We start from the raw sequence: 15,172 nt of genomic DNA, 5'->3' as shown, positions 1-15,172 counted from the left end.
GAGCTTTAATTTTTTACAGTTTTAGATTAGCAGGTCGCACTCTCAATCAGACAAGGTGAACAGCAGGGTTATTTTCCAGACACTAGACCTGTGGGGTTTTGTTCAGGCTGAGGTATTGTAACTCTAGCATTGGAATCAGCAATGGATCCAGATTGGAAGTGGAGAAGGGCTCGGTTTCCTAAGGGAGATCGGGATCCCCACAAACATTTCAGGTCTCAAGAATCCAGACACAGAAAGTGCAAATCTGCTCTTTCTGCATATTAGCAGCAGAAGCATTCCAGCCACTGAGCTTTCCCTCTCCAAGGATGACATGACTGAGAAATCAAGAACTGACTAAATTACACCAAGTGAGCCTATGCAGGGACCTTGGCACCGTCAGTTTCTGCCACAGAGGACGTGAGTTCAGGACGCACCTCAGCTCTCCTGGCCTAGAAGGAGCATCTCATGGGCACAGCAAAGCTGAACTGGGTCTCTGAAGAGACATTAATAGCTGTTCACTATGATAATCCCACTCACTCATCCACTGGCAGGCACTGACGGCCGACTCATCTGAGAGAGATAACTGACCCAACCCTCCCAGAACTAGAGTCAGACTCAAAATTAACCCACCTCCTCCCAGACTGGAATCCTGTAGGTCACCCAATTCCATTTCCAATGGAAACCAGGAATACAGTAAGCTGGTATCCTTAACCTCTGATGTGCTCTGTGGCCAGATGAGGTCTATTTGTTCAATCATAACAGGGCCTATCGAAGCTGCACAATCCTGATCTTCCCCTGGCCTGAAATAAAACAAAACGGAGGAAAAGACAAGGAATAAAGCAGAAGAGAAACCCCCTGTAAGAGAGGACTCCTCAAGAGCCAGTGGGATGCGACAGCTACCACCCCATCCCACAGAGAGAAATATCAAGCTCAAGAAAAAGGGAAGTCACAGAAAGTCAGTGAGACACTGCTGTATCTATTGTACCTATCACCATGGTATCACCGCTGATCACCATCAGATGTTTAAGGGAGCTCCATGAACCTCATTACACCCTTAAAAGGGCATCTCCCCTATTTTCCTCCTGAGCCATGAAAGTACAGTGCTTGTAAGGAGAGAGAGAGAGAACCACTGAAAGAGAGAACAATGCTTCCTTGCCTTGCAATGGTCACGATAGGGCACACTCTCCTTCCTTCCTCCCTCCCTGAGAGCCCCTGGCAGAGGGAAGAGTCCTACACAGCCATCCTGATAGACTCCTCTCACTGACTGAGGAGCTCCCCTTAGCGGGTTGCCAAGCTAAGCCTCCCTGTGGTACTTCACAGCCCTGCCGGTATGTGGTGAATTCTAAAGCTTACGTAAGAAGTTAACGTATATACTGGCAAACCCCCCAAGGTGACATGAATACAACACAGGGCTACAGTAAATGCTGGCATTATTCAGGAGACATGCGCAGCGGGTGATTATGGCCCCTGTTATTTTCAGAATGGGGACAGACAGCCATTTGCAAACATAATGGGCCAAATTCAGCCCTGATGTAAAGAGGCTCAGTTCTTGCAGGTTTCAATGCAATTGCATCCACATGATGGATGATCCTTGTAGCCGTAACAAGCATCGACTGTTCCAGGCACCGTATTTCATTGGGATTTAAGCACCATTTTGTAAACTTAACTAGACATGTGAATTTCTGTTTTTGAGAGAAGTAAGTGTCATCTTCTAATGGGAGCAGAGGATTGGGTCCTCAGGTCTATTCCTGACTGCCACTGATTCACTAGGTGACCTTAAGCAAGTTACTTAACCTCTGTGCCGCCATTTCTCCTTCAGTAAAATGGGGATAAGAACACTGACCTACCTCAAGGGGTGATTATGAGGCTTAATTAATGCCAGTAACATGCTTCAAGAGCCTTTGCTGAAATATGCTCTCCAATAGCACCAAATAAGATATCATTATAACGAAAGGGGATAGTCTCACATTAGTGGCCGAGTAGCCAGGGAATATTCATCAATGCCAGCAGGAGCACCGGCATGTGATTTCCACAAAGCCACAATATACTTAAATACCCTTTTAGGGTTTCACACAGCACAGAAAGGCAAAATACACAACCTCGTCTGTCCACAAAACCTCTCCAGAGTAGCTGACCTAGTGTCTCAGCCCACTCCTTCCATACCCTCGTTACATGTTCATTTCAGACTCGAACAGAAAAATGAGCTAATCTCATGAGTGCCACTTGCTCTCATGTGCACAACTCTGAAATCATCACTCTGATCCACCACAAAATGTCAAGGAACGACATTTATAAAGGGGTGGTTTGTTTCAAGAAAACTACCCACAAAAATAGGGTGAGGAGAGTCTCAGCTGCTTTCCCAAAGCAGTCACAGGGGTTAGGCACTCATGCAGTTAGCCTGCTTTAACAGCTCTATCGCCTATTAAATGCGATCCCTTAACCACCGGTTAGGAAAGCCCTTTGGAGTGACGAGGCCAAGAAACATGTCACATCTAGACAGCACAGTTTGTCCTCAGTGCCTCCTGGGAATGGGGGAGATGCAAGAGGAAGTTTTTATTTGCAGAGAAAACAGATGAATAAGCAATCTTGGCTGATATTCCTGCCATGGCACAATGAACGTGCCCGTTAAACCCCCGCTGACAGCAAATGGAAACCGCTCCAAGGCTCTGCAATAGCTGGGTGTCTGGAACAAAGCCCTGTTTGTACGGGCATGACTGATTAAAAAGATCCCCAGTCCCCATAAAAAGAGCAGCCGACTGACTGTGATCCAGTCTGCGAGCCATGGGAGGGAGGCTCTCCTGGCTGTACTTCGGTATTATGCTGAACATGCTACACCGATTGGCATAACGAAGCAGGAATTAAGCATGGTCTTGGACGGCCACAACTCCCAGTCTAGGCTGCGTGTCTGTGCTTATTTTCAATGTTAGACTCTGGCAAAACATGGCTCATCTTTAGTGTTTCAAAAAAGGAGGAAAAATCCCTTTTTATTCCATGTTAAATATTGTTCTCTTTGACTTGGATAAACATAGGCCCCTTCAGAGCCCCAAGTCGCTCACATGAGCTCCCAGCAAGCATGGGGCAGCTTCAGGATCCATTGCCCTTCAGAAAACCACCATGCTCACGAGGGACAAACTCCCCACAGCCACTGAATCATTTCAGGGCCTGCCAGTCCACAACAAAACCTCTGCCTGTTCCAGGGGATGAGCTCAGAGAGCATAGAGGACTTTGGTGCCTGCTTCCCTCCCAGCTAGATCTTTACACCTCACTCACCAGCATATCCAGGATCATCACATGCCAAAAACGGGGCAGTTTGGGGGACCTTCCATCTCTCTCAGGAGCTCCCCTTCTCAGATGCTTGTTTCTTGGGGGCTTTAACCAAACAAAACCAAAGACACCACTGATAATTCTCCCATTAACACAAAAGCATCCTGAGAGCACTCTGGCTGTGAGCAAACTCCAATGGGAAAGCCGCCGCGTCCACTCCCCCTCCGCCCCATCCCCAGCTGCACTTTGTCATGTCCAGTGGCACACCTGCTGGTCACCAGACTCGATGTACTTGTCTGAAGAGTCACCCGCTCGGATGTAATAGGTGATTCACTCAGCATTAGGTGGCCACTGGCCTGTTTTGCTCCTTCAGCATCACTTGGCTTCTTTAGTACAGTTTCGTGAATTAATCTGCTTTTTTCCCCTGGCCCACACATGTCCTCAAACTATGAAGCAAGAGTGCTCCATAAACGCTACACTTGAGAGTGCTAGTGTGGAACGCTCAGCCTGCAGTGCCCAGGGAGCAGTTCCTGCTGCATTCCTACCCAGGTTCACGCAGTCAGGCCAACAGCCAGTGGCTCCGAGGGAGGAACTATTCATGAGTGCCTTTACAATATTCCCCCCCACAGGGCCCACCCCAAATATGAAGGATCCATCCACCTGTGCCTCCATACTGGCTCTGTGACTCAGTGGGCATCACCAACTTCTGGTCGTGCTGCTCCAGAGAGTGCTCCCTTGTCACAACTGGCCCCGGGGAACCACTAGTGAGGGGAAACCATGGTGCATCACATCTCCAGACAGTTCAATGTGGTCAGATGGGGATCAGCGTATGTCCCTGCCCCTCCACAAACCTAACACAGGGCCATACACTGCCCAGCCCCAGCCAGGACCCCTCAGTCCCCACATCAATCCCACGGAGCAGCCTCTATGGGGTCTTGGGAAGAGAGGAGGCTAATAGCACCATGGAGCCAGCTGATTTCCTCCTTCCATGCAGAAGTGGGAGATCCACAAACAGATGGCTCCGTCCTGAGCAGAATTGAGAGGCACAATCAAAGACCAGAATAACCAATACAGAAGCCCCACACAGAAATCCACAGGCTTTGAGAACACCGGTATGCACATGGGCAGAAGGCTGAGAGTTTAGTTAGTTTCAAGCAGACCTGTCATAGCTCAAACCGGCAGGCTCTTTGCTTTAACAGTAACCCTTAGTAAATTAAAGGCTCTCAGTAACTTGAGACACAAGTTGGTGCATTAGCAATAAGTGAGCTCTCTGGAATAACTCAGAAATCCTCACAGTCCGCTACAGCAGATTTACCTTCACCCAGGAGTTACAGGAATTCGAGGATCAGGAACATGTGCCTTTGCGCTGCTTCTAGCCACTACTCTTGCTAGCTCCTGCTAACAGGCACCCAAAGGCTCCAGACAGGGAAGGCTTTACCTGTGCTATTTTCAGCTAGGAGTACACGCCAAAATAGCTACGTGCAGCTCTCTGGCAGCAATCATTTCAAATTCTCACTGACATCTTCCTAAAGCTACATACTGGACTGCAGCCCTTGGACAGGCTGAGCGCTCATCCTTCTGCACATGCCTGACATGACCAAGAGGGGGAAATCAAGCTCCCAAGCTGCAGGTTCTGACGTACAGCAAGGTGGGAGCAAAATCAGTGATCCAGAAAGAGGTTTAATTTAAGAGTGATTAGCTTGGTGTTAAAGACCCTTTTCAAATACGAACCCATCCCAATCTTAACTTCTTTCTGCAGAGCAACAAACATTCGCTCAAATGAAAGAACCTGCTACCAACTCCAGAGAATTCTCAAACAGAACTGGTAACTTCTTGCTCTGCCTAGAAATCTTCCATGTGCTTCACAAAATTTGTTTTGATTCTCCCGTTAGTATCAGCACTTGCGAGTGCTGCAGGGTGCAGAAACAGAGGGTTCACAAACAGTTCTTAATGTGATTACATCTAGGGGCACTAGAACCAGGAAATGCAATGCATTAAATTATTATGGGCAATAAGTCAGTGGCTCTCACACTAATCATTAGCTTCCATATAATCTCATGGAACTGCCAACTATGTAACAGGGACCAATTTTTATAAAGAACTCAGGGCTCATGCTACAATGAATCAATGACTGTTTGCAGTACAATATCCTTCTGTATATCAACCAAGTGTTAAGAACAGACTCCAGCACAATGCCCACAGCAGCCACCACCAAAGATGGGTGTCCAACATGTACAAGAACAAGTTCAGCCTCTGCCTTTGCGAAGCATGGTCTATTTGTTTTACTGAGGCTGACCAGGTGTCTTTACAAAGACCGAGAAATCAGCTGACCCCATCTACACTGGCACAGTTGTGACCCAGAGAAAGAGCCATATCCATTACCTGCTGTCAAACATCGCAGAACTAGTTTTGTGTTTAATGCAGACGCAGCCCTAGTCCCCCACAGGTTGTCATCAATGCATTTACCCACCTCTCACCTTCCCTGCTGGCAATTTGATAAGTTACTCACCTGCTTTGTCGTGCGTGCAATTACACACACACACACACACACACCACTAGGGTCCATGTATTCATTATTTGTACTGCAGTAGCACTGAGGAGCCCCAGTCATGGCCAGGACTCCAGGGTGCTAGGCACTGTACAGATGCAGAACAAAAAGCCCCAAGCGACACAGGTATGTGAGAAATAACATTTATCATGCCCCTTCCACTGCCTCTCCTACGTTACCCCCACCAGGACTACCTCTAACATACCAGATCTCAGGGGGACGTGGGAAGCTGTGTTTATTTTTAAATCAGGCTGCCCCAAAGGTGTTCCCTCCTTCCCTCTCCAAATACAGGACGCTCCCTTCCTACTTCCCTTACATGGGCCCCATTTCCAAGAGGGCAGAATTCAGTCTGTGATCAGGTTTCAGAGTAGCAGCCGTGTTAGTCTGTATTTGCAAAGAAAAGGAGTACTAGTGGCACCTTAGAGACTAACAAATTTATTTGAGCAGCTGTAGTTCACGAAAGCTTACGCTCAAATAAATTTGTTAGTCTCTAAGGTGCCACTAGTACTCCCAGTCTGTGATGAGTGTCTGACTTGTGTTTTTTTTTTTTCCATGTACATTTTTCTCTTGCCCTCTAAGACCTACACATGGATTTATTGATGTGAAAGGAAAATATAATGCCAATAAAAATTTAAACTTTTGAACAATTCTAAAATATATTGCTTGCTAACTACGTATCATCTATAGAATACATGATGGTGTGACAAAGGTTTGATTGGTATACCTCACATATAACTTTGCCAGCCATACCTAATGCAACCACCCAAGCACATGACGGTCAGACCTTTATACTACACCATCATCACGGTAATATTTTTGAGTGTGTGACATGTCAACAGTTGAACTAAATTCAGATTTCATTCACACAGAGCTTATATACTGTAGACCCATCGTAAACAGGCTGTGACTGTGGGTATGTCTACACTACCCGTGTTATACCACTGCTGCGGCAGCGCTGTGACGTGGGCAGTATAAACAGAGCTCTTCTAGCAACAAAAAACCCAACACCCCTAACAAGCGATGGTAGGTTTACGGCCGGGAGTGCAGCTCCCAGTGATAAAGCGTTGTCTATACGGGTGCTTTTCGGCGCTAAAACTTTTATGCGTTTTTTCACACCCCTGAAGGACAAAAGTTTTAGCACTGAAAGCGGCAGTGTAGACACAGCCTGTGTGACAAAGGCATTGTTCTGGCTTTAAAATGGGAGCTGCTGTTTTTGATCTCCTTAGAGTTCCACCCACAGCTGTGATGTAGTCATTGAAATATTCACTGCCCAGGCTGTGAACCCAAATTCTTCAAGACAAAGGCAAGTGAGTCCTGCCCTCCCCTGTAAATATCTCAAGCTGCACAGGAGACAGTGCCTACTGTAAAACTACCCCAAGGGCTTTTTTAAAAAAATTGGCTCACTGCTGTATGACCCAGAACACTAGATATACTGTGCATACAGTTCTGCAGAAAACTCTTAAGGGATGTTAACAAGCCCTATTTCCCCCTTACACTGGTAAAGTTCTTTCACAATTCAGGATGCAAGGCAGGAAGATTTATCCACATTAGGATTTTATAAGCAATCCAATTCCATGCTTGCGCCCTAATAAGCACTCTACCTGACTGGTTGTTCCTCATACGGATAGCTTTTGCTTTGGCCAGCTCCAAAGCAGTGACCCATCGTTGCCTCTCCACTTCGGAGCTTGCCTTTAGATGATATGTCCTTCCCCCATTGGAGAGTACGATGTTACAAGAGTCCTCTGTATCAATGTGTGCTGTTGACAGGTTGATGGTTCCGCGGCAGGTGTGAGCCATTTCAGCCTGTGTCCTGCACAACAAGAGAGAAGGGGTATAAAATCCTCTGGGTCCACACTCAGATCTTTTAAAAAAACTACTATTCCCTGACCACTCACCATTTCCCTGCTGGCAGTGCACCATTCTGCAAAACTAAACCTCTAAAGCAGCTGCGAAGAAAAACACCCAGAGAATTCAGAGAACAAAACTGACCCTTCAAAGCCAGGAGCGCTTCCCAAAAGGAACAGAAACAATCCAACACATACAGTTTGGAATAAAGTGTTCAGTTGCTTTCATTGCGCAGCCCTTGTCTGTTACCTTTAGTGTTTTGCAATCCAGCAAAATAAACTTCTTGCTGTCCAAAGTTAAACTACTTAAAGCTCTTTCCCCCCCAGCATTTCCCACCTAATTCTTACTGTTGCTTCTTTCCCTTCCCACTTTCATTGCTAGGGTCCCATTCAGTAGCCCTGGCTCACAAGACTAACTCTCTCTGCCATGCCCTTTTTTCTGTTCTCAATTGTTACCTCTTGTCTGATGTTTAGATTGCAAGCGGTTGGGGGAAAAGTTGTGACTTTTCCATCTGTGAAGCGCTTTAATGCTGTACAAATGCATTTTAGAAATATTACAAAATGTATTGACAACACTCCTGTTTATAATGGGATTACTCATGTGAGCAAGGGCTGCAGGCTCAGCCTCATATTTTTGTAGGATTAAACTCCCATAGAATTCATTTCACCCCAGACAAATTCATAGTACTAAGTCCAGTAGGTATGCCTTGCGAGGGAAGTCATTGGCAAATATTCTATTGGGGACAAACATCTTCCTAGGTATCATTACTTAGGGGTGATTTCATCCCCTAATTTGCAGGAAACCAGGCTGTTAGATTTACTCTGCATTTGTAAAGTGCCTGTTGCTCATGATGATATATGCCAATGCTTCCCAAATGCTGGTTCCCATCTCTCACCTGTGCACTCACTTCCCCTGGGCAGCGAGCAGCAGCGTGGGGAGCAGGATCCAGGAAGCAGCTGCAGTTGCACGGAAGAGCACCTCCGGGGACCACGTGGGATGGGAACAGGCTGCTGACTGTCCACTCGTTGGCTCCGGCTGCTTCTTCCTCCGAGCTGCTGTGATGCCTGGATCCTGCTCTCACTTCTCCTGGGCAGCAGGATCCAGGCAGCAGTAGCAGTGTGGAGGAAGCAGCAAGAATCAGCCAGCAGACAGCTGCAGAAGCTGCTCAGTCAGGGACCTTTGGACACCAGTGTCAGAAAACTTTCTACAGTTGGACAGGCCTGTCCCTGGCGTAGGCTGATGGGCGGTTTGCGCCAACCCCTGCCTACTGCCTCCCTCGGTCTCTTCACTTCAACCTCACTCCACACCTGCCCCTCATACCCTCCTGCTTTGGCCCTTGCCCCCACCACTCCCTCCCCTCAATACTCCCTCTCGTTTGCCTTGCCATTTGGTGCATCCCCTCCCAACCACACAACATCAGCCAAACAAATCATTTGCTGCCCTCAAATTGTTCACTCTGCTTGTGCATTATCCCCCTTCCCCCCATTCCTCTGTGGGGCAGGGACTGTCTGCAGCTCTGTTTGTACAGCCCCAAGTACGTGGCCATTCTTGGTTAGTCCCTAGGCACCACCATGATTAATAAAAATGGAAACCATGGCATGGGATTTAGAAACCTCCAACTCCTTTTTATCATAGTGTCACTTTTTACTCTCCCCTCAGTGGTGGTTTATTGCATATGTTAGCTTTACATGAAGTGCAAGGAATTTTTCATACAATTAAGTAGCAGGGTCCCAGGCCTGCAGAATTGATGATCTAATTAAACCTCAAAGGCAATTGAAGACCAGCAGATCATGATTGGGAGGGGGAAGGGCAATGGGAAGGAGAAGCAAGAGGGAGGAGGAATGGTGCTTCTGGGTGAGCAGATTGTGGGCTGATTTGCTGGTATCTTGTTAGTTGCATTTAAAAAACAGTTGTCATATTTTGAACTGCAGAATGCAAGATTTTCCTCCTGTGCCTGATGTTTAGCTGAGGGCAGGGAGGAGCTGGGGCAGTAAGGGGAGAATGCTGCTGAGTGTGTTTCAGTGACATTCTCCTGGTTGCAAATTTCCCCAGCAACAGCCTGAGAATAGCAGCAGTTTGCTCAATGATTTGCAGTGACTTTTCAATTACTGATGCCATTTTTTATTTTTAATTCTCCCCTACGCCTAGTGACGCTCAATCCCAATTAAGGAGTATACCCAGGACAAGTTTATCATTCTAAACTTCAGCTGGTTTTGCTATAGGCTTGTTTCAAAAATGTGGTCAGGGGGTTGGACTAGACCGCCTGAGGTCCCTTCCAACCCTGATATTCTATGAACGAAGTATACCGTTCCCTTTCCCCTGACTCAAAAATGGAGGCAGGGATTTTGCTTAAGCTTTCTGAAAAAAATTACTTTCAGTCAGACACCATCCCTGCGAAATTTCAGCCCAAAAGAGGTTTTGGAAAGTTGGAGGCATGTGAAAATAGGGAGTATGGGGAAAGAGTTTTGCAGCCTTCACTGCAGGAGTCATACTGCAGCAAGATGCTAATTCACCTTGAACAGTGATTCTCAAACTTTTGTACTGGTGACCCCTTTCACATAGCAAGCCTCCAAATGCGACCCCCCCCTTATGAATTAAAAAAACTTTTTTATATATTTAACACCATTATAAATGGTGGAGGCAAAGCAGAGTTTGGGGTGGAAGCTGACAGCTCATGACCCCCTGAGGGGTCCCGACCTATAATAAAGGCTGGTAGATGATGTGCAAGTGTTAGCACATACACACAGGAGTGAGTCCCAGAGGTAGCAGCATATGAGAGATGTGTCAAGGTGTATTGTGTAGATGCATCTATGACAGGCCTCATTAACCAATCAGATCACATCTGACATCCAAGATCTTGCACAAAAAGCTCATAATTACATCTGGCCAATTGTGTAATGCTTCAGGGGTGGGAAGCAGGAGGCTCTGATTCCTACAGAACAGTTTATGCCCTGAAGTTAGAGACCTCATTAAACATGTTTCAGAGTAGCAGCCGTGTTAGTCTGTATTCGCAAAAAGAAAAGGAGTACTTGTGGCACCTTAGAGACTAACAAATTTATTAGAGCATAAGCTTTCGTGAGCTACAGCTCACTTCATCGGATGCATTAAACATGTGCTTACCTTGCACCATTCCAGATGTTATTAGTGGCCATAACATTATCCAGGCCTTTTAAAAAGCCATCTACAGAATTTCTCGGTGACTTCCTGCAGCAATGAGTCCCGCAGGTTAATTATTGGCTACATAGTCGCTACCTGATGTATTCTGTCCATTGACTGGTTCTAAAGATACTAAGTTCTCATGAGTACCATGGAACAGGGTAAAGACAAAGGGGACGGATCAATTTTCACAAAGCCCCTCAAGGTCCCTCTAATTCCTCTTCCCGATAAATCCTTAGTGTAGCCCACCTTCAGCGAAAGACTCTTTTATGGACACCTGTCCTCCACCTGCTCCTCCCCCACCTGGTCACATAACCCTGTGTCATCCACATCAACTACTTTACAGGGAACAGTGACATCAGGGGACATTTAAAATATATCAAACCGATTTTAAGGGTTCCACCGATTTGAAAAGTTAACTACATTGTCTCCTTTGCCTTTTCACCTCCCCTTCCCTCTGCTCTCTTCTATGTTCCTGGACCCATTATTCCCTTCTTGTGCATACTGCCCTGGCAGCCAGCCATCCTCTCCTTCACTGGACACACAATGGTCATGCATAAATTTGCCAGTTACTTTATGCAGGGATTTTCAAAGGAGTCTAAGTGAGTTAGGTGTTCAACTCGCACTGAAACCAATAGGATCTTGGCTCCTACTCACTATGGCTCCTGTGAAAATCCCAGACATATGTAACTCCTTAGCCAACTCACTCATTAGGGTGGGATTTTCAAAGGCGCATAAGTGGCTCAGAAGCACAGATCCCACTGGCAGTTCATGGGATGTGCTCAAACAAATCGAGTGCCTTTGAAAAGCCCATTTGGTTGGAATGTGAAGTATTTTCTGCAGCAACTGTAGGTGAGTATAAGAGAATAATGACTCCTCCTTTCCAGCTGCTTTTAGAGTCCTGCCATGCCAAAGAAGCTGGGAATGTGGAGAACCTGTACCATGTGATCACCCAGCTCTCCACAGTCTTACAGCAGATGATCTATGAACCCCGTTTGGGAATCACTGGGTTAAATGTAGGGTTGGAGGGACCTCACAACATCACCTGCTCTCTACGCCCCCTCCTGCCCCAGTTTTCTCTGCTCCTTTCCTATTGCTTTTCTCTAGACCATCATCTCAGCTCTTTGCTCCTCAAGGAGAGGCAGGGATCTCAGCCAGTGCTTCAGGAGAAGATTAACTATTTTCTGCATCTTCTCGGATTCACCCAGAAAGCAGGTGCACTTTTTGAACTGCTGCTGCTCCCTAGCAGATGCTTTCACTGAGCCAAGCACAGCAATGCCAAGCCTCTCTACCCTGAAGAATCCTGCATGCTCAGAGCCAATCACCATGTAACTGTGCAAGTGATGGACATGAAGCTGTTCCGTAAGAATTTTATGCATCCTGTAAACAAATTTATTTTCACTATAAATAAATTGCAATGCTGTGCTGTTATAAGGGATCTGATTCTGAGTTGTAACCTTCCAGCTGTATTTAACACTGTCTCATTGGGGACAGCATCCCTGGTAATTACTGAGTGTCCAGTGATAGGGGCTGGAAGATACAGGGGAAACACTCTTCAGTGGGGGTACCTATCGTTAACCTGCAAAGCAATCCATGGCAGAGTCCTGAGGAGAGCATTTGAAAGGCTGGTGCTGTACAAAGAAAAAGGGTACTTGCTTACACCCAGCTACCACAAGACAGACGCTCTCCATCTGGAGGCGGGGGGGTAACATTGTGACTCACAATCCTGGCCGCACCAAGAAAGTGTGTGTTACTGTATGAATCTATTGGTTTAGTTTAATAGGCGGCTGTAAGGAAAAGTGAGCAGGATGGAAACAATGGCTCATGCTAAGCCATCCCTCAGCAAACACGTGAGGGTGTTATGGGACAACAGCAGGGCCACTGGCTCCGAGGAGCTTGGGCCAACCTCCACAAAGCCTGCTCAATTGGTTTTAAACACACAGGGCCAAAGCACAGGAACTGACAAGAACCAAGGAACTCTGGCTGGATTAGAAGGGACTCCTCCCTCTCAAGACGGAGAGGGAAGTCCTGGGAGTCGGTCAGGGGACGCAGTCACCCAAGCTCGGCCTGCTTTAGGTGTCACTATCACAGGCTGGTAGAGCTTTAGATTAGAGAGACATGCCAAAGGACTGTGGGCTAGCACAGACTCACTAAAGAATTGCCCTCCTATTTGTGACTCTAAGCCATCGGCTATGTCATGTGGGATGAGCTAAGACCACCCAGTGCATTGGGAGTCCTTGGAAGAGATGTTGTTGATTCAGCCAGAATTCCTCTAGTCTGGGGCTTCCATAAAGCAGCCACTCTGCCATCTCTTTATAGGTACTGCACATGTGCCCTAACTTTCTGATTCTGCTCTACTGACAGGTGCAAAGCCCTGGCCCCAGTCCCACTCTGCCCTCTTTGGGGAACGTGACCAAAGGGTGCAGAAGTCTCTGTGCCACTGAAGGGGGACCCATAGTCATGATCCAGCTCCTAGGATGATGCTCCAATAAGCCCGTGCTGTGAGGAATAAACAGCAACTTCCAGGCACTGGAGTCAGGTAAAGGATGGAAGAGCAGCCCTTTCCGGACAGCACAGGCTGGGGCTAGCTGACCAGGAGCCAGGACAAGCAGCTGCAGAGACATGAGGGCTGCCATGCCCATTTTTACAGAATTTGATGGCAGTCAGGGAAGGGGGCAAAGGCCTTTACTGTTCTGTTACTGAGGTTGAATAGAGCCCTACAGAAACCCCAGGGAGCCCACCCAGCACCTCCTGGGAACTCCCCATCTGCTCTGAACCTGACCTGTCCCAGGAAGACTGGAGTCTGGCACAGAGCCTGTGGTCCCCATGCAGCTCCGGGCTGGACGCTACAGAGGAGCACAAAGAAAGAGCGGGAAGAAAAGCCCCTTTCATGCCCTCTGCCACCTCAGTCTCTACTAGCACTGTGGGCCAAATTCAACCCTGGTGTAACCCTATGGAGCTCAGCATAGCTGCATCTGCTTGCACCTGGGCTGAATTTGACCCCGAGTGCAATGAAGCTACCACTTCCATGTCTGGCACCACCTTCCCTGGTGATACCCTCACAGGAGGGCTGCTTTCCTCTTTAAGGCACAAGCCCCAAAATGATGGGTTTTTTGCAAATAAAATGAAGGGTTCTAAGGTGACTCCACTAAGCCAGCTTAATCACAGCACCTCTGCTCCTCCATGCCAAGGGAAACTGCTACTAATTTTTAACTGGTGCTTTGCTTTATTTTTTAAAAAAGTGACCTTTTGCTGGGAAACTTGCATGGGAGATCATTTACCACAAATTAGAGTACATGCACAGGACACCACGGACTGCACGCCTAATGCCCTCCAACTGCTCCTCCATCTCCAAGCACAAAAATGAAAGGTGCCTTCAGCAGCTCCCCTGAGTTTGGACAGACAGATCTGCCTGTTCCTCACATCAACTCAATGATTGCATAATGTGACCCAGGAAGATTTCCTGATTCCAGGGTTTCTGAGATAATCTGGGAGCTGCACATATGTGGGAAACATATGGGCCACCAATACAAAAACTGACCTGAGGTTAGATACATGAAGGGATACCATGTGCACATGACACATGCTGATGCTGAATGTTTGCAATTCTCTCTCTCACACACACACACACACCCCCACACACCCCTCTAATGGGAGGAATTCAGCTTACAGGGAACCAAAAACATAAATGAACAGTTCTTCACAGCACCTCAGGGATATAAATAGGACAAACTTATGCACAGCAGCTACTCACGCACAACGCTGAGCAGACTGCCTGGACAGATGAACATAGATAATCCAAATCATTGCTGTGGTGAAATTATAGGAGTGGGAGTACCTTGCTGCTTCCCATTACCTCCTCCTTTGTTCCCATGGCTCTGGCCTGAGCTGCCCTGAACATGCCTGTGACGAATTTGTTACTGAAGACCTGAGTGCAGGGCTCTGCAGAGAGGCACCAGAGAACAGCAGCAGGGCAGAGGGGCATTAATTTTAAGTGACCTTTTCATAGAGATGCCCCAAATTCCAGTGTCCCGCATAAACACTCTGCTAGGGTGCCCTATGAAAGACATATTGGAGTTCAAAAGGAGAATCCAGACAGGATAGAACTAACAACCCTGAACTGGTCCCCAGAGATAAACTCCACTATCCCATAGGAATGCCATAACATTCAAGCTCAGCAGGACATTGAAAAGGTAGGTTTGATGGGTTACTTTGTCAATTAATCTACCAAGATGTATATAAACTGCTGACCTCTCCCACAAGGAAGATTGTGGGAGAGATCAGCAGCTGTTTTTGCTGTAGCCCGGCCTTAAAAAGTGGAGTTTAAAAAAAAAAAGTAGGTTTTTCCCTTACCCACAAACGTTAAAAAGCACTCAAGGG

General features: G+C 47.1%; 1 protein-coding gene across 5 annotated transcripts in view; it reads right to left on the bottom strand.

Annotated features, from left to right (window-relative positions):
• OSBP2 (oxysterol binding protein 2) overlaps positions 1 to 15,172 on the bottom strand; it is a 345,452-nt gene that overhangs the window by 282,791 nt on the left and 47,489 nt on the right. For 4 of the 5 annotated variants that reach the window (XM_043497816.1, XM_043497820.1, XM_043497818.1 and 1 more), the window contains exons 2-3: positions 7,393 to 7,601; positions 2,424 to 2,501 (exon numbers count right to left, since the gene is read on the bottom strand). In XM_043497816.1, coding sequence (XP_043353751.1) covers positions 2,424 to 2,501; positions 7,393 to 7,601 — 287 coding nt within the window. The remainder of the gene's footprint in view (positions 1 to 2,423; positions 2,502 to 7,392; positions 7,602 to 15,172) is intronic. The other variant, XM_038373548.2, reaches the window with a different exon arrangement.

This window comes from Dermochelys coriacea, chromosome 15 (genome assembly GCF_009764565.3).
Source record: "Dermochelys coriacea isolate rDerCor1 chromosome 15, rDerCor1.pri.v4, whole genome shotgun sequence".
In the NCBI taxonomy this organism is placed as follows: domain Eukaryota; kingdom Metazoa; phylum Chordata; order Testudines; family Dermochelyidae; genus Dermochelys; species Dermochelys coriacea.
The sequence above is the reverse complement of the archived record's forward strand: the minus strand, read 5'-3'. Positions and strand labels throughout refer to the sequence as shown.